Here is a 24,512-nt window from a genome sequence, read left to right as displayed (position 1 = left end):
AGTCAACACCCTTACTGTAAGAGGAAAAGAAAAAGTTACAGTATTACTGTATAAAATGAACAGTATCTCCTGTTTTTAAACTGTAAACTCTCTCACACATATTATTCAGAGAATTGCCACACATTTCCATATGACGAAGTAGACTTGTCCATGATAGCTCCCATTAAAAAAAAAACATGGAAGTTAGTCTTTAAGATGCCACCACATTTTCATCTCTTTTTTTAACTTTTTCTTTTAATTTATTATTTTCATCTATAATTTCCCTTTGAGAATCTGTTTACAAAGGACTTTCCCACTGGAAAGGCTGAAATTTATTGTAGATTGTAGAGACTCATCCGCTCATTTCAATTTCCACAAGAGAGCTTCAGCAATCCACACAGAGCAAAACATCTCTCTGTCCTCCCCAGGAAATGACCAAGGAGAGACAGCTGGCAAGGGCTCACTTTATTGTCATATTCCCCCCTACAACCCTGTTGTGTAGAGCAGTGATTCTTAACCTTTGTTACTCGGATGCTTTTGAACTGCAACTCCCAGAAACCCCAGTCAGGACAGCTGGTGGTGAAGGCTTCTGGGAGTTGCAGTCGAAAACTCCTGAGTAACCCAAGGTTAAGAACCAGTGGTGTAGAGAAGTTTCAAGCACACACTACAAAGTGGAGTAAATTACACTGGAAGGCTTGCAGTTGCTACAGTAGAGAATGTCTGGGAACGCAAAGTGCATTGATTGTTTTACAATGGGACTAAGTACTAATTTCATCCCTGTCAAGGGCCACCTTCTCACATGTGAAACTGTGGCCACACACTGTTGGTATACAGCACCACAGCTTGATGTAAGGGTCCCCGCCTTCTTCTCTCCCCCCCCCCTTGCTCTACTTAATGGAGGGTTGGGAAAGGGACAAGTCACTCTTGTGGAAGCCTGAATTCATTTGGAGCAGGGACTTCAGCTATTAGACTTAGGGACACATGAGCACAGCTAACGGCAAGCTATGAGCCTTGAGCCACCACTTGCCCTCCATATTCTACCTGCAAGCCTGCCTTAACCAGAGACTTCCAAAGTGAGGAAACTGCTTCTGGCCAGAAGGGTTTCCAAGGAATTTGTTTGATAACTAAATTATATTTGGGAGGAACAGGAGGAAAAAAACATGCAGGTACTGCTAGTGAGGGAGTGCCTGGACCAATTTTCAAGGTCGTGTCGATGGTTTGGGCTGAATTTTCAAGGTCAAGGCAAACCAGAAGGGCTGACAATGGGCCAGAATCTAGTTCTCTCTGCAGCTGCCAGAGCTGAGGTTGCAAGTCAGCAAAAATCCCAGCAGAACTGTTTCTGTAGTTAGAATTGCTTTCCAATACAATTCATCAGCCTTCTTCATCTGATGTCCACTCAGATGTTTTCAACCACAACTCCCATAACCCCCCAGGAGGGAATGCTACAAGCCAATCATTGCTACTGCCTCTTCCATGCCATAAAGGAAAGCTGTACGTATGTTGCACCTACAATTGGTGTTGTTTGAAGTGAGTCGAACAGCACTTATTCACAGTGAATTTTAATCCGGAGTTTGGCTCTATCTCCCTCTGTTTCCCAGGACTAGGCCCTGCTACTCCTGATTGCCTCACCCCCCCCCAACATCAGCCACCTGGCTTAGGGGGAGTGAAGGCTTTTAAGCCGAAGGTGTTTTCAGGGCCTCACCGGACCAACATTCCTGCCTTTGGGGGAGCGGAAGATCCTCTGCCTGCCACAATCTCACTGGGTGAGAGACAGTAAGAACTGTGGCTGGGCTGTTGCCAACTGCCATCTGGAGTTTGGCTCTATCTCCCTCTGTTTCCCAGGACTAGGCCCTGCTACTCCTGATTGCCTCACCCCCCCCCCAGCATCAGCCACCTGGCTTAGGGGGAGTGAAGGCTTTTAAGCCGAAGGTGTTTTCAGGGCCTCACCAGACCAACATTCCTGCCTTTGGGGGAGCGGAAGATCCTCTGCCTGCCACAATCTCACTGGGTGAGAGACAGTAAGAACTGTGGCTGGGCTGTTGCCAACTGCCATCTGGAGTTTGGCTCTATCTCCCTCCGTTTTCCAGGACTAGGCCCTGCTACTCCTGATTGCCTCACCCCCCCCCCCCAGCATCAGCCACCTGGCTTAGGGGGACCCCAATATCGAGGTAGCCAGTTCAGCCAGCCCTCCACTCTAAATCTGGTACTGTTGAATGCCAGGTCTGTAGCCAACAAACCCCAGGTGATTTTTGACATTATCCTGGAAGAGGATGCAGACCTGGCATGCATAACCGAGACGTGGATTAATGGGGAGGGGGGTTCCCTCTGGCTCTCATCTGACCGCCCGGTTGTGCTGTCCAGCACCAGGGTAGACTGGAGGGGCGGGGCGGGGGAGTAGCCATTGTGATGATCTGTGTTTTTATGTGTATTAGAATGGGATATGTAGTCCTAAGATTGTCCCAATAGCATCCATTTTGATTTAAAGTCTGTTCTGTAGTAGGAAAGTTTTCAATGCTGTTTCAGAGAAGCTTCGCTCTCTGGTTATCTCGTTGCTAAGCTGAGTGGAGAGCAGAGAGTTTCGTAGTCAAAATAATTCTGCCACAAAGAATGATAACAACTGAAGCTCCCTGAGAAAGTTAGGTGGGACAACAAGACCCAGGAGGCATTCTGGGAAGAAGAGTGAGAAGGAGAGAAAAAAGATGGAGATTGCCTGAGAAAGGGGGCAGACACGTGCTTTTCCCATAATGGACTGGTTTTCATCTAGCATCAGCCTTTGAAGACCCAAGACACGTGAGATGGATGATTTATGCTTTTTGTTAGTTAGCATAGTTTCATTTCTTTATTTTTTTAGCTGGAGTGGAGGAGTGGAGTGTTCCGTTAGTCTTGAATGAAACTGTACCTACTGACTTAATTTACTATCAACTGATACCTTTTCTAAAGTAATTCTTTTTAATAAAACAATAATGATTGATTTCTATGTAGAAGCTTTGTTTCTTGAACAGACCAGCTGAATGTCTAATTGGCCACGTGGGTTTACTACCAAACTTTCAGAGCCAAATCATTCTGAGTATATCTCATGGTTATGTCTGTGTTGCTTTCTTAATAAGGAGATTGGCCTCTGAGGAAGAAAATTTAGACAGAACTTAGCTGAGTTCAATTGGCTCTGCTCAGCAGTTAGAAGTTTGTCTGGTTTTCTTACTCGTCCCGATTTCCTGCACCCCCATAAATCTCTTTGGAGACACGGGGCTGTTTACATGGTTGGCAGCGGTCGGACGAAACACGTGCTTTAGTGTGATTTATGGATTTATGGTGCTTGCTTTGTAAGTGAAGCTGCAGGCATTCTTCCGGAAGCCTTGGCTGAGGGAGTGCGTGCATGCTGACAGGCTGTAAATTAGCCAAATTGCTTTTCTCTTTCCAGCTAAGGATCTTACGGAAAGACTTAGCTGCAGTGAGGTCTGATAAGAAACAACGCTTAAGTTTTAACAGACATTAAAATCTGTTTAATTGGGCTGTTTAATGAGTGGGCATTTTCATGCAAGTAAACGGTCGCCCTTCTGAAGCTCCAGTTTAGGGCTGTTCCTGCCAGAGTGTTTTATGGCTTTGCTCTCGCCCTACAGTTTCGGCTACATGGGCAGAGAGAGGTTTTTGGAGTTGCCTGGAGAGCAGTTTGTGACTCAGAGAAAAGTTACGATTGGTGGTGAATCTGCTAGGCTGCCTTTGCTTAGTAAAGATGTGAAGCCCTTGCATCAAGAGCTTTTGGAGGCTGTTGAGCACGACGTCTTGACTCCAAGTGGTGCTAAGCAAAGGATTACTTATGATTCTTCACAACTGAGAAGGGAATTACAAAAGGGAGATATAATGGCTAAACTCCCAGCACAGGACGTCCAGGATCTACTTAGATCTGATTCAGATCAGACTTGGACTAAGTTGCAACAGATGGATCAGGCAGAGGAAATGGCGGGTGCCAGCACTCCAGTAGGGAGGGGAGTGCCAGGCAGAGGCATTTCTGATGGGACAGCAGGAGCAGCAGCAGCAGCAGCAGCCGGTGCTGTGGGTCCTGATCCTAACAAGAGTCTATCACCAGTGGATAAGTTAACAATGGTGTTTGCTGATTTTGTTGCTTGTCACACTCAAACTATTCGTAATCAGAGCATGGCTGATGAGTTATTGAAGCAGTACAGAGAGGCAAAGGTGGAGCGTTTGGTTAATGAGCTGAAGGAAAAAGAAGAGTTTAAGAACTCAATAGCCAGTGTTGATAGAAGCAATCTACCTTACTACCATGATGGCGATGATATCTTATCATTTTTATCGATATATGAACAGGCGTGTCGAGACCTTAAGATACCGGAGGCCTGGCACCTTAAGCTATTGCGTACTCAGTGTTCTGGGCAACTTGCCAACTTGGTAGCCAAATTATCTGATGAGGACCCTGACTGGCCTACTTTTAAAGAGGTGGTAAAGAGAAAATTTGGTTTCACTTCGGAAATACTGAGGCAGAACTTTAGAAAACTGAAAAAGCAGCCTAATGAGTGTTATTCTGCACTAGCTGACAAAATAGAACATCTAGGTGATCAGTGGTTGAGCTCCTTGGGCGCCAGTACTTTTGCGGATTTAAGAACTGTGTTGTACATGGAGCATTTTCTTAATTTAGTGCCTTCAGAAATAAGGAGTACTTTGTTGGAGAGAGGATACAAAGACTTGCAAACCCTTGCTTTAAAGACTGATGAAATTCTCTCCTTTAAAACGCATGAACCTGCTGTTAGGCCAAAGACTGCACCAGTAGCGCCTAAGAGACAGAGTCAGCCTGAATTTAGAAAGTCTTTTCCTCAAGAGCCCAGGCAAAGTTCATTTGAGCAACGCAGGAGTCTAGCTCCTAGCCAGAGTAAAACGCCTCTTAAATGTTTTGAATGTGGTGGCTCTCATCTGCGACGAGATTGCCCAAGGTTGAATGTGCCAGCTAGCCAAGTTAAGGAGCCAGCTAGGAAAACACCTGTGCCAGCTCCACGCAGATCTAAAGCAGGCACACCCAAGATGGCGTATGTAAGTTCTGTGCCAGCAGGAACTCAGCAAGTGTCAGCTGCCAGTAATGCAGTTTCTGTGCCTCACCAGTCAAGCATTGTGCCTTCACAGAGTCAGGAAGGAGTTAACCTAACTGTAACCCCTTCGCAAGCCAGTGGAATGCAGGCAGCAGTAAACCAATATGTGCCTAGAGTTTTGGACTTACAAATTGCTTCAATTTCCTCAGAAATTGTAAAAGAGACTGCATCAGGAGAGAGGTTTTCTGTTATGGATCCTGATTGCATAGTACCAACTGCGCAAAGGGACTGGGCAACCCGCACATTTTCTGAGGTGGTTTTTCTTCACACACCTGGAGGTGATATGGCTTTAAGTGCTTTTCGTGACTCGGGTGCCGACATTTCTTCGATAAGCAAACGTTTTCTAGACCCCACCTTAATCTTGAACAACCTGAGGTGTCCAGTAAAAACTTATGGATCTATAGAGACTGATCAGCGTTTCATTCCTTTAGCTTATGTCAAAATTTCGTATCAGAGCTGGTCAGGGGCAAAACATATTTTAACCCATGAGGGAAAACCTGATTTTCTTCTTGGAAATGATCTTGCTTTTTTGGATCACATGCAGAGTCAAAATGCAACTTCAATGTCGGTAGTTACGCGTTCTCAAAGTAGGGAGATGCATGATCCTGAACGGGAGCAGGAATCCACTGAGGATAGCTCAGATGGAGACCTTACCCAACAGCAGCCTCTTGTGACCGAACCTGATAATGCAGCTACAACAGAAACTAAAATGGAGGAGGTGATACCTAAGGGATCAGAGGACTTTAGACTGAAGCAACTTAAGGATCCCTCTCTAGCTTCTTTGAGGTCACAAGCAGACAACTATGCTGAACGTCCTGCGCATCAGCAAGTTAGTTTCCTGTGGGGAGAAAATGGACTTTTGTACAGAGAATATTTCCCCAAATCCAACTTGGATGCCCAACCTGTTCAACAGTTAGTCGTGCCTACTGAATATAGACTGAGAATACTAGAAATGGCACATGACCATCCGAGTAGTGGGCACCAGGGAATACAAAAAACCCTAAAGAGGATTTCTCAACATTTTTACTGGCCTGGTATTTCAAAAACTGTAAAGGACTATGTCAGTTCTTGTGACTATTGCCAACGCACAGGCCATCAAACTGACAAGGTAAAGGCCGAAATGCAGATTATGGAAATTCCTGACCAAGTGTTCCAGTGTTTGCAAATGGATGTGCTAGGACCTTTTGTTCCTACTAAATCTAAGAAGAAATACATCATTTCTTTCATCTGTTCTGCCAGTAGGTGGATCGAGGCTTACGCTATTAGCAACCTGACAGCTACCACCATAGCTAGAATCATCGTGGACTTGTGCTCGCGTATTGGAGTACCATCCAAAATAATTTGTGATCAAGCAGGAGCCTTTACAAGTGAACTTATGCGTAAGATCTGCGAGATCAGTGGAATAACCATCAGTTTTTCCACGGCCCATCATCCTCAATCTCATGGTATGGTGGAAAGAGGTCAACAAACTTTGCTTAGGATGATTAAAACTTTGACCCAAGAATATGGAAACATTTGGGATGAGCTTTTGCCTTTTGCTTTGTTTGCTTACCGTAGCTCAGCTCATTCTTCACTAGGTGGCTTTTCTCCAAGTGAGGTGGTGTTTGGAAGAAATCTACAAGGACCATTGGACTTCCTGAAATCCGATTGGGAAGGTGTGGTTAAAAGTAGTACTGTTCCAGTTGCTGATTTTGTAAGAAAACTTCAAGAGAAACTCTTGGCTGTCCAGGAGTTAGCCAGAGACAATTTGTTGGACGCTCAAGCAAGTCAGAAGTGCTTCCACGACAAGAGATCCAGACACAGGGAATTTTCTGTGGGTGATTTGGTACTTGTTCTGAACCCACTCAGACCTTCTAAGCTAGAAGTTGTCTGGGAAGGTCCAGGTGAAATTGTTCAAAAATTGGGAAATGTCAATTATCTTGTCAAAATGTTGGATTCTAATAAGAAACCTGTTCTTTACCATGTCAATAGTTTGAAACTGTACAAAGATAGATCTGCAATGGTTTTCCAATGTCATGCTGAATATTTTCATGCTGCAAATGAACCTATTGATATGTTGTCTGAATTGCGAGATGCAGGTACCTGGTCTGATAATCTTGTTTTAACAGGTACCGTTGATCAGAAAGAAAGGTTGTTTCAAATTTTAGAACAATACCAAAATGTGTTTTCAGATAAACCAGGTTACACCAAATTGATCAGTCATGTGATAACTACTGAGAACAACGCCCAGCCCATACGGTCTAGCCCATATAGAGCAATTGGTAATCATGCTATCCAAATTGAACAAGAGATACAAAAGATGTTATCTTTGGGGGTGATTGAACCGTCATTCTCCCCTTGGGCTTCTCCGGTGGTTCTGGTGCCAAAACGTAACGCTTTGGGTGAAATCCTCGAGGAAGTAAGATTTTGTGTTGATTACAGAAAGTTAAACAGTGTTACTGTTCCAGATCCATACCCATTGCCTAGAATGGATGATTTAATTGAACATCTTTCAAAGGCTAAGTTTATCAGCATTCTCGATCTAAAGAATGCTTATTGGCAGTTAGATTTGGCTGAAGATTCACGAGATAAGACCGCTTTCATCACGCACGTGGGAACTTTCCGTTTCCGCAGATTGCCATTTGGTTTGAAGAATGCAGGTGCGTCATTTCAAAGGATGATAGACAAACTTTTACAAGGTTTACCTTTTGCAAGTGCTTATCTTGATGATGTTGCCATTTTCAGTTCTGATTTTGATTCTCACATGTCTCACATTGAAACTGTTTTGTCCAGACTTCAACAAGCAGGACTGACAGTCAAAGCCAGCAAGTGTCAGTGGATGCAAGGAAAAGTCATGTACTTAGGTCATTTGATTGGGCAAGGAGAAATTCAGACTTTGCAAGCTAAAGTACAATCTATTAATGATTGGCCTATTCCAAAAACTAAGAAACAGGTACGCTCATTTTTGGGCCTAGTCGGCTACTACAGAAAATTCATTCCTGATTTCAGTCATTTGGCTTCACCTCTGACAGAGCTCACTAGGAAGAGACAGCCTGTCAAGGTAAAGTGGACACCAGAGTGTCAAGGTGCCTTTGAAGCTTTAAAAGCTAAGATTATGGATGCACCTATACTGAAATCCCCTGATTTTGACAAACCATTCATTTTACAAACTGATGCTTCTGAATTAGGACTCGGAGCTGTTTTGTTACAGCAAGGAGAAGATGGGAACCTTTACCCTATCTCATACTTCTCTAGAAAACTCTTGGATAGAGAGAGAAGTTACGCAGTACCTGAAAAAGAAGCTCTTTCTATATTTTGGTCTCTCAATTTACTTCGACCTTACCTATGGGGTCGTAAGTTTACACTCCAAACAGATCACAGAGCTTTAGTTTGGTTGCAGAAGATGAAATCTCACAACCAAAAATTGTTGAGATGGAGTCTAGCATTGCAAGATTTTGATTTTGAAGTTCAACACATTCCTGGAAAATTGAATGTAGTGGCAGATGGTCTTTCTAGAATGTACTGTGAAGATTCTTATGAACCTGAACGTTGAAACAATGTATTCAACGGTGTGCTATGTTTCAGTATTGTAATAGTTAATCTGTAGTTGAATTTTGAGATGTAACCAGTTAATTACTTTGAATTACTTTTTAGTTACTTTTACTTGATTTCTTAAAATTAGATCAGATTAACTGCTCTGAATTTTAACGATAATCAGGGGGGGCATGTGATGATCTGTGTTTTTATGTGTATTAGAATGGGATATGTAGTCCTAAGATTGTCCCAATAGCATCCATTTTGATTTAAAGTCTGTTCTGTAGTAGGAAAGTTTTCAATGCTGTTTCAGAGAAGCTTCGCTCTCTGGTTATCTCGTTGCTAAGCTGAGTGGAGAGCAGAGAGTTTCGTAGTCAAAATAATTCTGCCACAAAGAATGATAACAACTGAAGCTCCCTGAGAAAGTTAGGTGGGACAACAAGACCCAGGAGGCATTCTGGGAAGAAGAAGAGTGAGAAGGAGAGAAAAAAGATGGAGATTGCCTGAGAAAGGGGGCAGACACGTGCTTTTCCCATAATGGACTGGTTTTCATCTAGCATCAGCCTTTGAAGACCCAAGACACGTGAGATGGATGATTTATGCTTTTTGTTAGTTAGCATAGTTTCATTTCTTTATTTTTTTAGCTGGAGTGGAGGAGTGGAGTGTTCCGTTAGTCTTGAATGAAACTGTACCTACTGACTTAATTTACTATCAACTGATACCTTTTCTAAAGTAATTCTTTTTAATAAAACAATAATGATTGATTTCTATGTAGAAGCTTTGTTTCTTGAACAGACCAGCTGAATGTCTAATTGGCCACGTGGGTTTACTACCAAACTTTCAGAGCCAAATCATTCTGAGTATATCTCATGGTTATGTCTGTGTTGCTTTCTTAATAAGGAGATTGGCCTCTGAGGAAGAAAATTTAGACAGAACTTAGCTGAGTTCAATTGGCTCTGCTCAGCAGTTAGAAGTTTGTCTGGTTTTCTTACTCGTCCCGATTTCCTGCACCCCCATAAATCTCTTTGGAGACACGGGGCTGTTTACAGCCATTGTCTACAAATCCAACTTAGAGGTTACTAGGTGCTCCTCGGTGGTAAAGCCAGGTCTAGAGGCACTCCACGTGTCGATAGGGGCTAGGGATGGTATTGGGATTTTGCTGGGTTACCACGCTCCCTGCGACCCAGCCACTTTCCTACCGGAGCTGGCCGACTTTGTCTCCGCAGCATTGTTGGGATCCCCGAGGCTTTTGGTCTTGGGTGATTTCAACGTGCACGCGGGGGCAGAGACCACAGGGCTAGCTCTTGAGTTCTTGGAAACCATGGCTTCCTTGAACATGTCCCAACATGTCATGGCCCCACCCACGTGGGTGGCCATACGTTAGACCTGGTTTTTTCCACCAATTGGAGCGAGTGTGGTCTGGTGGTGACTGACCTCGTGTCGGTCCCCTTGTCATGGTCAGATCACCACCTAATAAAATGCAACCTCTCAGTGGCAGTCCCCCCTCGCAGGGAGCAAGGACCTATTTCTATGGTCCGACCTCGAAGGCTACTGGACCCTGTTGGATTCCAGGGGGCCATGAGAGGTGTTCCGGCCGACCTGGCTGGCGCTCCTGTCGAGGCTCTGGTTGACAGCTGGTCCATCGCTGCCACTAGGGCTATAGACACGATCGCACCTAAACGCCCTCTCCGGCTCAGAGCTCAGCCTGCGCCCTGGTTTAACCAGGAGCTCCGAGCGATGAAGTGACATAGGAGAAGGCTAGAGCGTAGGTGGAGGAAGAACCCGACGGATTACAATTGGATAGATGTCAGGGTCGCAACTAACCTTTACCTGACTAAGGTAAAGGCTGCATGTAGATCATTCTTCGCTAACCGGATAAGCGAAGCGTCCAACCAGCAGGCAGAGTTATTCTGTATAGTGCGCGACCTATCTGGAACTGGTTCAGGTGATAGGCCTCCCCCTAGTTTTTCCCCTGACCAGTTTGCAGCCTTTTTAAAATCTAAAGTGGAGGCCATCCGCCGGGAGCTCTCTCCGTTTTTAAAAACAGTGAGTCGAGCAGAGATGTCCAGCGCTCCGTCTTACCCGGTGACTTTCGATTCTTTTCAGCCTGTAACTCCTGATTCCATCTCCAGGGTGCTTGACCGTTGCCGAGCCACCACCTCCTCTTTGGACCCTTGCCTGGCCTGGCTAATCAAAGCAGCCAGGCCGATAACAACAGAATGGGCCACAGTAATAATAAATGAGTCTTTCCTTGAGGGTAGATTTCCATCCGCCCTCAAGGAGACACTCATTAGGCCCATAAGAAAGAAACCTAGTTTGGTGGCGGACGAAATTGGCAATTATAGGCCCGTCGCCAATGTTTCTTTCACGAGCAAAGTGGTTGAGAGGGTGTTGGCCGATCAGCTCCAGGCTCACCTGGACGAAACAGATCCCCTGGATCCATTTCAGTCGGGCTTCAGGCTGCGCCATGGTACTAGACGGCATTGGTCGCCCTGTACGATGACCTGTTGAGGGAGGCCGACAGGGGCAAAATCTCCCTGCTGATCCTCCTCGACATCTCGGCGGCCTTTGATACCGTCGACCACGGTATCCTCCTGGGGAGGCTCTCTGAGTTGGAAATTGGTGGCTCGGCACTTGCCTGACTCCGTTCCTTCTTGGGGGACCGTCCCCAGAGAGTTCAGCTTGGGGAGAGCGTCTCGGCCCCGTGGAGTCTCAATTGTGGGGTTCCACAGGGGTCGATTATCTCCCCAATGCTGTTTAACATCTATATGAGGCCGCGGGGTGGGGTCATTAGGGGATGTGGGGCTTTGGGTCATCAATATGCCGATGACACCCAGCTCTACATCTCCTTTTCACCAACTGCAAGTGATGCTGTCCTTTCCCTTCAGCGTTGCCTGGGGGCCGTACTGCAATGGATGCAGGAGAACGGACTGAGGCTGAATCCGGATAAGACGGAAGTTCTGAGGGTGGGTGCCCCCGTGGTAGGTGGCTTGGGTGGCTCTCTCACATTTGGGGGGACCACCTTGGCCGCAAAGAGTGGGGTCCGCAGCCTCGGCATATATTTGGACCCGACGCTCACCATGGAAACTCAGGTGGCGTCGGTAGTCCGCACCGCATTTTTCCATCTCTGGCGGATTGCCCGGCTGCGACCCTATCTCGACATGGGGGCGCTCACTACCTTGGTGCATGCGCTCGTAATCTCAAGATTAGATCACTGTAAAACGCGCTCTACGTGGGGCTGCCTTTGAGGCTGACACAGAAACTTCAGGTGGTGCAGAATGCGGTGGCCAGGCTCCTTACAGGAGTGAGAAAATATCAACACATCTCTCCAACGCTGGCCGCATTGCATTGGCTGCCCATCTGTTTCCGTGTCAACTTCAAAGTTTTAATGCTTACTTATAAGGCCCTAAATGGTTTAGGACCTCGATATTCGGCGGAACGCCTCCTCCCACCAAGGTCTACCCGGATCACCCGCGGGAGTCAGGAGGTGAGGCTGAGGAGCCTGACACCGAGAGAGGCCTGGAGGGAGAAGACACGAAACCGGGCCTTCTCGGCGGTGGCTCCTCGCCTCTGGAACAATCTCCCTCTGGCGATTCGCGCGGCCCCCATGCTGGGCACCTTTAAATCCCAATTAAAAACATGGCTGTTTATTCAGGCCTTCCCTCCAGCCAACTCTTGATTTTTTCTTACTTTTCCTTTTTATTTTTACTGCTCTTCTTGTTTGATTATTATGTATTTGTCTATGTTTTATTATTTGATTTTATATTTGGAAGCCGCCTAGAGTGGTCCGGTGGGCCACATAGGTGGTATAAATTAAATTAAATTAAATTAAATAAATAAATAAATAAATAAATAAATAAATAAATAAATAAATAAATAAATAAAAAAGTACAGTAATACAGGCTCCATAGCAAGTTCAGTCATGGAAGCGACAAGGCATGCCGATTTGCCTGTGCAATGCCATTTGTAATCCTTCTGGGATGAGACTGCAGGAGGCAACAGCCGGTACAGTTTGGACCTTATTCTCAATGAATGGAAACCTCAGCACCCAACATACCAGGAATTGTTCAGTTATCAGAAATGAAAGCATGCATACCTGTTATTTGGAAATGGACATCTAAGTTGCAAAGCATTTCCACAGCACTACTGTTTCTAAAGGGAGAGAGGCAATTCTGAGTAGATTTGAGCTCTGAAGATGTGAAAAGGGCGGAAAGGTTTTGAACATTTGAAGTCCAGTGTCCATTCTGCACAGATTAAGTTCCAAGTGCCATTGGGATGTGTTGCATTTAATTTCTATCAAACTGCGATTCCAGAGAGATGCTACTTTTTTAACACTGTTGCTTTTCCTCTCCTCTTTATTCATTAATAAGAAAGTTAACCTGTGCACCATTACTGTGAATACAAGGAATGAGTAGCTCTCTGCAAAGCTTCACATAATTTTTTTTTCTTCCTTGGTTTTTTGGAACGCAGATTGCATTTTTAGCTGTCCTGTTTACCTCCCCTATTTTATAGTTCTGCTTTGTTCTATTACTAAATGGAATGCATTTTATATTTTTAAACACAGGACATAGGGTAGAAAGGGGATTTGCTTTCTGCAGACACACTGCAGGTGTGGGCATATCAGAGCCATTTTATACATTAGCTTTAAGATATGCCTCTTAATTTTTTTCATATGCTTGTAAAAATGTATTATCAGAACATGACCAACCACAGTGGGAAGATAATGGCGTTCAGTGTCTAGCCGCGCTGGCCATGTGACCATGGAAGATTGTCTTCAGAAAAACACTAGCTCTATGGTTTGGTTTGGAAACAGAGATGAGCACTGCCCCCTAAAGTCGTACACGACTGGACAAATTTTACCTCTACCTATCAGGAAAGTAAAATTGGCTATGCCTTATTGCAAAAGTGTATACTGTACTCTGTGGGGTCCAGGGAATTGACGCCATACTGGTATAGCTCAATAGATTGGGCCACTCAATTGTAGAGCTGGGGCCAGAGGTTCATGTCCCTACTGCGTCTCATGAAAGGAGAGCAGCCAAGACCGCCTGTAATACATGGCATTGATGATGTTACATGTCCCACTATCTGTGAATACTGCCAGGAGAGACTGGTGCACCACTTCTGAGTACTTTACGCTCAGAAAACCTTGGGTTACCATATGTCAGCATCAGTTTGAGGGCATACAATTATTGAAAGTCAACATTGTGTAGTGGATAGAATGTCAGACCTGGATTCAGATTTTGCCTCTGCCATGAAAACTCACTGCAAGGTGGCAAAGGAAACTATTCCTTGAATGTGTCACATACGTTGACAACCTGTAGGGTCACAATACATTGGCAGTAACTTGACTGTACTGTACATAACAAAATGGTAATGTACAAAACCACCTTACAGATGGGGTGATACTTTATTGAGATAAAATGAAACCATGGGCACACGAATAAATAGCTACAGAACAGATTGTCGAGCAGGTCATTTTCAAAGCAAAAACAAACCAAAAAAAGGAATAGGGGCTTTGATTTCTCACAAGCCACTTTCTTTAACCTCTAGTGTCCACCAAGTCTAATTCCAAAATAAGTACAGTATATTCATTGCCTACAAGACCTGTTTCCCCTTTAACCTGGATAACCTATCCTGTAGTTCCAACTTGCAGAGACTAGTAATGGTTTTTCATGAAGCATGAGGAGCTGCGCACAGTCAAAGACACTGTGCCTCTATACTGGACCAGTTCTCAACTGTGATATGCACTTTGCATGTTAGAGGCCAGAGATATGGCAGTCAAAATAGCCTAGGGAGCTTGCCTTACCCTCCAATCGAGCTCTGAAAAGGATTGTTTTTAAAAATGTGGGTTGACAATCAGAAGAGGTCTTCTATTACAGCAATCCTTTGGAAACACAGACATTCTAGAGCAGTTCTACAGGCAAATTGTAGGGAATTCAAATCAGAATTAGATACATTTAAGTATGTAAGTGTACCATTATTCCATCAAAACACACCTCTTCCCAATTCTACCTGTCTGATGGGCAACTGATAGCTATATATAAAAAGGGGAAAGTCTATGGAAACTCAACGGTATTTAGTTTTCCATATGTAGCTGCATCAAAACTGACAGCTCTCTGTATGTGTCATGAAATCAGACATAAACAAATTAGTTTATGACATGCAGACCAGTACAGTCCCACTACACTTGCAGTGGCAACAATCAGTAGAATACAATAGGAAACTGGAAGTAACCCTCCAAGTGCATTCAAGATTAACAAGTCATTGTTTTAGCATCTTGGTGGCTGGTAAATCAGTCTTAGCATCTTATGGCATCAAAATAGGTTCTTCTCCGAAAAGCAATCTGATATAATAGAACTGTTTGCAGAGCAAATCTTGCTGGCTTATTCATGCTATAATGAATCACAAAGCTGGATTTTCCTTTTTCCCACTTCTGATTCCCACTTCTTCTTCAACCTGCTGGCACACAGTTTAAAACAGTTATATAGCCTTCTCCATCCAGAATACGGGTTGCCCTTTCAGATCACGATATGGTGTTTCTAGGAATATTTGTCCCTGTGTTTTGTTCTCTGATGGACCAGAAGAGGTAGCTTTACATGGATCTGGCTGTGCTGGTGAAAGGCCCAATGACAGAGGCACTGGAGGTGGGGGAGGAGGAGGAGGGGGAGGGATGGCATGAGTGCAATCAGAGTGAGGCATGGGTTGGACAGAAGCATTAATGGGCTGGGAAAAGGAACGATGGGAAGGAGAAGCAGGAGGCAATGGAGAGGGTGGGGGAGGAGGACATCTTGAGTAAACAAAAGAGGAGGGAGAGCAGTGATGTGGTAATGGAGGGAAAGCTGTTCCAGATCTGCTACTGTAAAATGACATTGTCTTAAGTCCCTCAGATCCTGCAAATTCTCCTCTCTCATGCTGAGGGGGAGAGAAGCTCTCCAGAAAGTCCATCGGCACAAGTGAACTCACGAATCCTGCACACTGAACAGGCTTGGACAAGGTGTAACCCAGGTGGGCATAAAAATGCTGCTTGTCGTGTGTGGTAAGGTGCAGATGCTGATAGCCCCGGGATTTCGCATAATTCTCCACAGCTTCCATCAGCTTCCTGCCATAACCCTTTCCACGAAGGGCTTTGGCAACAACCACCGTCTCCACAAATAAGCTCTTTGGCTGGCCCACAACCCGGGAGAGTCTGGCATGCCCCAGGAGCTGGGCTTGGCTCTCAGTCATCTTGCCCTCAGCCATTTCTTCCCCTGTTCTTTGAGTTCTTATCAGCACCAGGCACATGGGGAAGTTGTCGGCGGATCTTTGGAGGGAGTGCATGCGGGACGTCCTGCTCCTTTTCCACTCTTCATTGATGAGGTCAGCACAGGCTTCCAGGAGATCAGGCCTCTGGTGGAGGGGGACCATTGTGAGTACCTCAGAAACCGAGCCCATTCTTCTCACTATACCAACAGGATCAAGCAATGAAACTTTACATGTGACTCAAAAAGCCTGGCAGACCTCTGAAAGCAGAAACAGTGAAGCATGCTCACGACGTACCATAGGTTTTATGTCACATGACAGGGAAACCTATGCTGTTCCTTACCTTGGCGGGATTAAAATAAATGGGGGAAACCACAGCATCCTCTATAATCCACTCAGTATACAAAATAAAGGACAAAAACACACATGACAGTAAAAGCAGACAGGAATAAATCCAGAATATGCTACTAATGGAAGATGCCAAGGCACTTTGCTTTCCCAACCTTTGTAGCATTTTAGTCTTATTCTCCTTAGGATTTAACAGTAGTGCATCTCAGCGCCCTTGCCTCCTACAGCCTCTTCCTGCCCAGTACCCTGCAGATATGTTGGATTACAAATTCCATCATCTCACTTCCCAGCATGGTTCATGTTGGACAAGGCTGGGCTTCTCATTATGACACCTCGGAATCTGTGTGGACTACAAAGCAATTCCTACAAATTGCTTCTCCCACCCTGTATTAACTCAGATTAAATTACCATGTGATGACCGACTTTCCAGGAGAGGTCTTAACTGTACCAAAGTAAAAGCACACCGTTTTGAGTAACCCACATATTGCCCATGGTCATATAAGCACAGCTTGGCTTAAGGCAAAGCTCATCGCATGCCCATGAAAATTATACTTGTGAGAAAAACGTTTAGATAAACTGCCACAAGTTTCTGCATTCCAATCTATCACCATAAAAAGTTGCTTATGTTTTTAAAGGTGTATATTTTATGCCCCATGTCTATGACAGCCATCCAGATGCCTAGCTAACCTGACTGTGGACCAAAAACAAATTGCCAATCAACTTTCCCTCTCATTGTTATCCCCACTGTGTGGGAACCTCGCCCATCTGCGTACAGGAAGGGGAATTCATCTGAAACCCAGAAGTAAACAGGCACTGACTTGAGCTGCCACTGTGTGGTGCAGATGGAACTCTGTGCGCCCCCATGAGCGTGCACCTTAGAGGGAACATTGGTGTCAATCCATATGAGTGGAGCAATCCACTCTAGATGAACATCCAAGACCAGTTTGGTCCCTTTATCTCCTTGCAACTGCCCTGGTGGGGTCCTGTTCCAAGCCAACAATTCAATGTGAAAAACCTTAAAGATGCTTCAATCTGACAAGGGCAGCGGATGGCCTCATCATTGATATACCTCTTCTGCTCTGCAAGAGTTGCTGGCTAAACACAGCTTGTTATTACATCATCCCTTCATGTCTGCTACTTTACTGATCACTCAGCCAAACATTTGGTTAGATTACATGTGAAGCAATAAAATGCTAGAACTCTGGACATCAGTTCACTGTCAACACAAGCATGCCTATGCATACGTGCACAGAACCTTACTCAGGAACATCAAGAACAAGTACATCTTTGTCATCTCAGGAGCAGTCCCTAAGAACCACCTGACATGGCCATTTTTGGCTGATTTGAGCTCATTATGTGGAAACTGGCTTTGGGATCATTGAACCTCTCTCCAAATCGCAACACATCCCTTCTTCAAAAATCTCCCAGAAGCCGTCTCACATATGGATGTAGCAAACTGCAAGTAGGTTGTGTGTTGAAACACTTTCATAACCAGTCCAGTGAATCACAAAAAGAACACCAATGGCTTCAAGAATTAGCCCACATGGAAAGTTCACACGTATACTGATGAGTCACAAAGTCGAACCCTTGGTTGTAGCATGATTTTGCTGGGAGGAGGAAGAGGCACTCCTGAGTGGAAGGCTTGGGCAGGCCCCAAAGTGACTGCCTGCATGCCTAGCCCCAGCTGGATCCTCCTTCATATCTAGCCATGTCATTTCTGATATGATTTGGAAGAGAGAGCTGCGGGTGGGAGTCACACACATTCAAATGACAGCGTGAGAGAAGGAAGGCTTCTACAGGTCAAATACAGTTTTCTTTCCTTCTAACCCCAAGTCCCGAACATGTACTTTTTCGGACTATCGTTTCTACGGTTCTGGGAAATGGTAGCCCAATACAGCAAGTTTCAAGCTGTGTTCTTTCTCTCTGAGGCTTTTCTCTATTATGGAATGGCTTGAGATGAATCTAAGAAGGCACGCACACACGCACACCCTCCCCTTTGTTCACGCTTGTCTCTTTCCATCTCTCCCTCTTTATGATCTTCCTTTCACCAAGTGATGAGATTCCACATATTTCAGTCCCTTTCTAGGCTGGGGCATAGGACAGGGCCCCCACAGGAAGCCACACTGGCAGGTATAAAAAAGCCCGAGAAATGACAGTGAATAAAAATCCTCCCTCTCCCAGCCTTTCACACTGTCCAGGTTTAGCTGCCACAGGTAGCTTGTGAGATGATATGAAGCGGTTACTGCACTCTGGCCATAAATGAGGAACCCATCTCTTCTTCCAAAAAGCCTTTGATGGGCAGGGAGGCCTCTGCACAGCATGCTGGCAGCATGCCCAGAGGATTCTGGGCAGTACAGTACAAAAAAAGAGAGGGGCATTTCCAAGCTGACTTTCTCACAGGAGAGACATTGGTTGGTGGGAGGCAAACATTAGCTACTCCAGGGAGAGAGTATTGCAGGGTGTGGTCTAAGAGCGCCGGCATCACTCTTCACTTACTACGGAATTATCTTTAGGAGGCATTTCTTTCCCCCATAGGGCTGCATTAGCACATCTACGCTGGAGCCCAGTCTCCTCGACCATCAGGATGACACAAGGGCCATCTATACCCTCCTTTGCACAACATTTCAACACCAGACGGCCTTCCCCTTTTTGGAACGGTCGGTCTTGCACTCCGAGGCCCACTCCCTTTACTAAAGGCTGCTATTACTGGTAAAGCCCATGTGTTTGTGGAAGGAAGTCTTAATGGGAGCTGTTGCCTCAATAAGGCATGAGCTACACGACATACTGTACTTCCTTCCCAACCCAGGCTGCTGCACCTACAGGCAAGCGTCACATCTCAAAAGTTTGGCCACCCACCAAGAAGAAGGTGTCTGTTTATCTTCCCCAAAAGATGAAGCCCTACTAGTAGCTGGTAGGAAAAAAATTGCCACAAGCAACAGTTTCAAAATGTTTTGACCACCCCTCAAAAATATTACTTGCTCCTACTAAGAAGTTCCCTGACTGCTGCACAAACACTACTGCAACGATGTTTACAACAGCCTCAAAGAGTAAGCAATGTTTTAATAGCCCTATGTTACATTTTGACCATCAAGAAAACTCTGAATTTGAGCAAATTGTGTCCTGCTTACAATCATCAGATGACTTTATCATGACTATGCAGGCTAGTATAAAATTAGTACTGAAAGGCTTTGATGTGCTGATGTTTATATTTTGCGGACTATCTGCAGCTTCTTATTATGGCAAACACACTGCATACAAAAAGTCCCAGTTTGCATTTCCTGGGTTTGCCCGGAAAGAATGCTGGCTGATACCCTGGAGAGCTGCTGCCAGTCACTGTAGAGCAGTAGTATCAACCTTGGTTAACCCAGGTTTTGGGATCCAACTCCTAGAAACCCCAGGTGGCATAGCTAGTGGTGAAAGCTTCAGGAACTGCAATCCAAGAACATCTGGGTCACTGTTGTAGAGAATACCGGGCCAGACGGACCAACAGTCTGACCTAAGTAGAAGCCAGCTCCTTTTATTTATCTATGCTGTTCTCACTGTTGCTGTAGGTAATCATGCAACTTCCAAGACACTTTGGCCACAATCTCTTGCAGAAACACAGTGTGCAAATGAACTAATGGAGGATGGTTGGGATGGGATTTTAACTGAGAATTTGCCAGTCACACCACCCACTTTTAACCACATATCATATAAGCTCCTCTAGGGTCTCTCTCTCTCTGTCTCTCTCTCTCTCTCTCTCACTCACTCACTCACTCACACACACACACACCAAAAAAGCACTTTTGAGTTACAGAAGCTGTTATTAAAAGGGGGTATTATGTAGAAGGGAAACAGCACATACTAATGTGCAAACGGCAGCACAGCGCTCACACGGACGCGCTGGAGTGTGCACGTGTGTGTAGATCAGTTGTGCAGGGATGAGTGCGTGCAAGGGATGGGGCGGGAGGTCTGTCTCCACAGCCTGGTCCGGCTCAGGCCAGGGGGACACCGGGGGTTGGGGACCTCTGCTCTATAAGATTCCCTCACAGAGTGAATGAGAAACAGAATACAGTGGTGCCTTGCTTAATGATCGCTCTGTTGAGCGATGAACTTTTGGCCATCGCTGGAGCGATCGCTTAGCAATGGCCGCTATGGCTAAAATTTGCTTTGCGATGATCGCGGGGAAGCAATTATGGCAAAGCGAACTTTTTTAAACAGTTGATCGGCGGTTCCAAAATGGCCGCCACAAAAACAAAATGGCCGCCGCTGTTTTGCCTCGCTTTAGAGGCACCCAAAATGGTTGCCGCTATGGAGGAATTTCGCTTTAAGGTAAGTTTTTAGCCCATAGGAACGTATTAAATGTGTTTTAATATGTTCCTATGGGCTTTTTAATATCGCTTAGCGATTAAATCACTTAGCGATGTTTTTTCCGGAACGGATTAACATCGCTAAGTGAGGCACCACTGTATAGTGTACACAAATCAAACCTGCAGCATCACATTTTTTTCAGAAAACAGGAACACAAAACAATAATAAAATAACATCTCATTCCATTGTTAAGTGCTCTTCTGACTTAAAATGACCCTAATAGGGTTTTCAGGGTCTGTGAGATGTTCAAAGAATGGTTTGCCATTATCACCATCCAATGAACTTCCAGAGTCAATCAGAGATTTGAACCCATGTCTCCTGATTTCTAGCCCATCACTCTATCTACTACACCCTGCTGGCTCTCAAGCAGACTGACAGTCCTTCCTATTTAATGGCATTATAAGTCACAACACAGAGGTGACAGTCCAAATTCAAATAGTCTTTCTCACAGAAATTAAATAAACCTTCATATTCAAGGCCAGATTACACCTGGCCTCTTATTTCAGATGACTCATTGTCAGAAATTCTGATCATCACTGCAACATACCCATCCAACAACACCACACAAGATGTCACATCTTGGTTCCTTTCTGCTCCTTATCATCCTGCTGCCACCAGCTTGATGTTGCTAATGCTGCCTCTTTTTCCCTATTTACCAAGCGAGTATGGGGACTCCCTCTTCACCTCCTGCTTAAAAACAACACAAAACAACAACAAAACACTCTGCCATGGCCCTGGGAGGAAGAAGAGCTTAAAAGATGACCAGTCAACCACCCCTCCTAGAACAACCTGAGAGAGGAATCTTGCCACACCAGTGGGGTGAAGATTCACAGGCTTATGCACCCTAACATCCCCATCCTTCAATTTCTACCCTTCCAGAATAAACCAAACAAATGTGACAGTGGAACCCATAGATAGGCTGAATCCCAACTTCCAAACTTCTAGACAAGCTCCAAATCCCTCTAGGTTCTTACCTTTTCCAGCAGGCAGAATCTGCTTGTAGGAGGATACTCCTACTATAAGCTCGTAAGAAAGATGGGCTGATTACCTGCAATGAATGGGAGCTGCCTGCAGGACTGCTTCCCTCTTCTGGAGCTTCTGCTGGCAAAGTGAGGCCTCAGAGAAACTGTTCAGCTGCTTTCACAAGAACAGGAACAGGAAAAACTACACAGGCTCCCTCAGCTCATTTCTTCTTTTAAAGCGAGAACTGCATGTTTATTTGAATTACGGGGAAGGAGGAGGAAAGCCCCAATACCAGAAAGTAAACTGAGTTTTGAACAACCCAGCCCTTGCACCAGCTAAAGACTGACATTGTTCCCAAAAACAACAACATCAAGCAGTGGCCAGGCTCTCAAATTGAAGACTTCCACCACCCTAGCTGACAAGTCCACATACAGATATCAGCATTAAGGAACATAGTTTCCGGGGTGGGTGGGAGCTGGTTTAGGTTGTCAAAATCTAGTCTGGAATAAACTATTGCCCACTTCATTTTGCCCATATGCAGTCCTGCGGTGACCAGAGAGGGCAAGCAACAGCATCAACAAGCACAGAGCAGCCCCAAAAGTAGGGCAGACAGTCGAGACAAAGTAGACTGACTGCTCCCCGGCTCCTTTCCAGCGCTTCCATTTTCATGTCAGCCATGTTGTCATAAATGAGGTTGAAGACACAAGCCTCGGGACCCATTTTAGTCCTCTCTTAATCTGCAATTTATTTAATCTTAGTGCAAGCCTGCCCCCAACTCCTGCCAGAAGTTGTCAGTAAAACATTATATCCATAACAAAGGCACAACTGCTATTGGCAAGAGACAAAGAGGGTGTTATAGGCCACATATGGCCCACGCACTATCCTCTGTGAATGTAAGACACAATCAATTGTGGAGAGAGCTACACGGTCCAATTCTGCTGACACTGGGAGGACAGGGAATCCAGTGGACAGAACTCGGATGTTGCTCTGAAGCTGCTCATCATGCCAGGAAAGCCGATGTTTACAAACTCTTCGAGCACAGAGACCTGTTTTTTGGTTGCTGCCTGTTCTACCACCCAGTGTCAATACATGGAGGAACAAAACTGTGCCAACAGGTAATTTGGGAATACACCTGCTACTAGCAAACAGCCCCAAGCAAAAGGTCACAAGACTCATGGAAACTGAGGACAAGAGAACGCAGATAGGTCGTCCCCAGGGCAGTGTTTCCTACCACCATTATGTGCCCGATACAGCTTTTCCTACTCTGAAGTTAAAAATACCAATTAGTCTGGGTTCCCTTCCGGACCCTGCCTTTTGAAATACAAAATTGTATTCATGCTGGGGATACAGAAAGCATTCATTTAACAAATGGAACTCTAAATAGTCTGAATTGCTATTTACTCATTGTCAGATGAGAAATACAAGGGGCACAATCCAGCAAAAATGAATCATGTAATTATATCCTGTGAACAGTAGAGGCATTTGTAGCATTAGCCTATGCCTATTTACCCAGAAGAGACATGTATTGAGTTCACTGAGACTTACCCCTAAATACAGATGTATACGATTGGAATTACAGTGGCGCATTGCTTAACGATTACCTCGTTAAACGATGAAACCGCTCGACGATGAGGTTTTTGCGCTCGCAAAACGATGTTTTATGGGCAAAATTTGCTTCCCTATGATCGGTTCCCTGCTTTGGGAACCGATTCTTCGCATTACGACGATCAAAACAACTGATCGTCGGGTTTCAAAATGGCCGCCCGCTGTGTAAAATGACTCCCCGCTGTGCTTTAGGACAGATTTTTCACAGCACAGGCATTGGAAAATGACCGCCCTATGGAGGATCTTCGCTGGTCGCTGAGGTATTTAGCCCCTTGGAACACATTGAGCGGTTTTCAATGGGCTTTTTTATTTTGCTTAACAAGGATTTTGCTCTACAGTGATTTCGCTGGAACGGATTATTCTCGTCAAGCGAGGCACCACTGTAGTTTCTGCTTTCAGCGAGGCTGAGTTATGACTATCATCCTGAAACTCCTGCAGAACTACAAAGCAAATTTTTCATTCTAATTGACCCTGTCATCACTACCACTTTGAAAAAGATTTATATTTGTATGTCAACAATTCTCTATGCTCTTGCATAAAATTAAATGGAGGAAAAGAGTGGCTCCCCTTTTGGGCCTCTTTAACAGATGGCGTAATTAGACATGTGTCACTTAAATGACAATGCCGGAATAATGGACAATCTGAGTAAACTACAGATTAGTATCTCAGATTAAGGCAGGCCTTAAAAATATATATCGGCCAACATGAACCAGAAGGGAAATCATGTCAATGTCCTCCTTGCTCTGGCAGAAACTGTGGCACACACCCTTTTTTTCACTGGCTGAGAGACAGGTCATGCAACTGGTAATGCAGTAAGAAGCCTGACAGAGCTGGGGGGGGGGGCAGGAAAAACATTTCTACCCTTCCACTCCACATTTAGGCAACAGAATGCAGGCTTCAATGTCACTTTTTTTAATGCTATGGAGCCTCTTAAACCCAATCTATGTAAGGACCTCAGCAAGCTTCAATCCAGCCTTATATCCTGAAACACAATTTTATGTTCGTGTTACCACTCAACAACAAGGAACAATTATGCTTCTATGCAGGGACCATTGATGAGTCATTACTGCACATCTTGTATTTAACGTCCCTCATCTGAGTAGCTAGCATTTCATATGCACTTCATTCGAGGCAGCAGACAGTGGAAGAACATACTTGGCTCTTCACAACAGTGAAATGATTCACAGTTTGGTATCTGCACCTGTTATGTGCACTTGTGTGGTTTCAGGTTCTCCCCAGAGATGGCTTGTCTCTCTTGCCCCATCAGAGCCTGCCAACCAAAACAGCTGAACAGTCAGGCAGCACAAACTACTGTCTAGACCAGGTGAACTCAACCTCTGTCCCTTCACGATGTTTTGGGCTTCAGCTCCCAGAAGCTCCAGCAGACACAACCAAAATCAGCCATTCTGGGTACTGAAA

At 45.0% G+C, this 24,512-nt stretch overlaps 2 protein-coding genes across 3 annotated transcripts in view; both read right to left on the bottom strand.

The window, feature by feature from the left end:
• HYAL3 (hyaluronidase 3) overlaps window positions 1-24,512 on the bottom strand; it is a 48,049-nt gene that overhangs the window by 20,665 nt on the left and 2,872 nt on the right. Inside the window, exon 1 of one of the 2 annotated variants that reach the window (XM_072989823.2) lies at window positions 21,500-21,636. The exons of the other annotated variant lie outside the window; for it this stretch is intronic. The gene's annotated coding sequence lies outside the window, so the exon portion shown is untranslated. Of the gene's footprint in view, window positions 1-21,499; window positions 21,637-24,512 lie in introns of those variants that run through there. 2 annotated transcript variants of the gene reach the window in all.
• Window positions 13,977-22,490, bottom strand: NAA80 (N-alpha-acetyltransferase 80, NatH catalytic subunit). Its single transcript, XM_078385500.1, has 2 exons — window positions 21,574-22,490; window positions 13,977-16,027 (listed from the first exon to the last, which is right to left on the bottom strand). Exon 2 carries the CDS (start codon window positions 16,017-16,019, stop codon window positions 15,069-15,071), a length of 951 nt encoding a protein of 316 aa, XP_078241626.1. The 5' UTR covers window positions 16,020-16,027; window positions 21,574-22,490; the 3' UTR covers window positions 13,977-15,068.

This window comes from Pogona vitticeps, chromosome 2 (assembly GCF_051106095.1).
Source record: "Pogona vitticeps strain Pit_001003342236 chromosome 2, PviZW2.1, whole genome shotgun sequence".
Lineage (NCBI taxonomy): Eukaryota > Metazoa > Chordata > Lepidosauria > Squamata > Agamidae > Pogona > Pogona vitticeps.
Note: the sequence above shows the minus strand (reverse complement) of the source record. Positions and strands in the feature narration are given on the sequence as shown.

Excerpts from the sequence above, each read along its gene's own strand:
- NAA80 (XM_078385500.1), bottom strand. The coding sequence starts at position 16,019 with ATGGGCTCGGTTTCTGAGGTACTCACAATGGTCCCCCTCCACCAGAGG.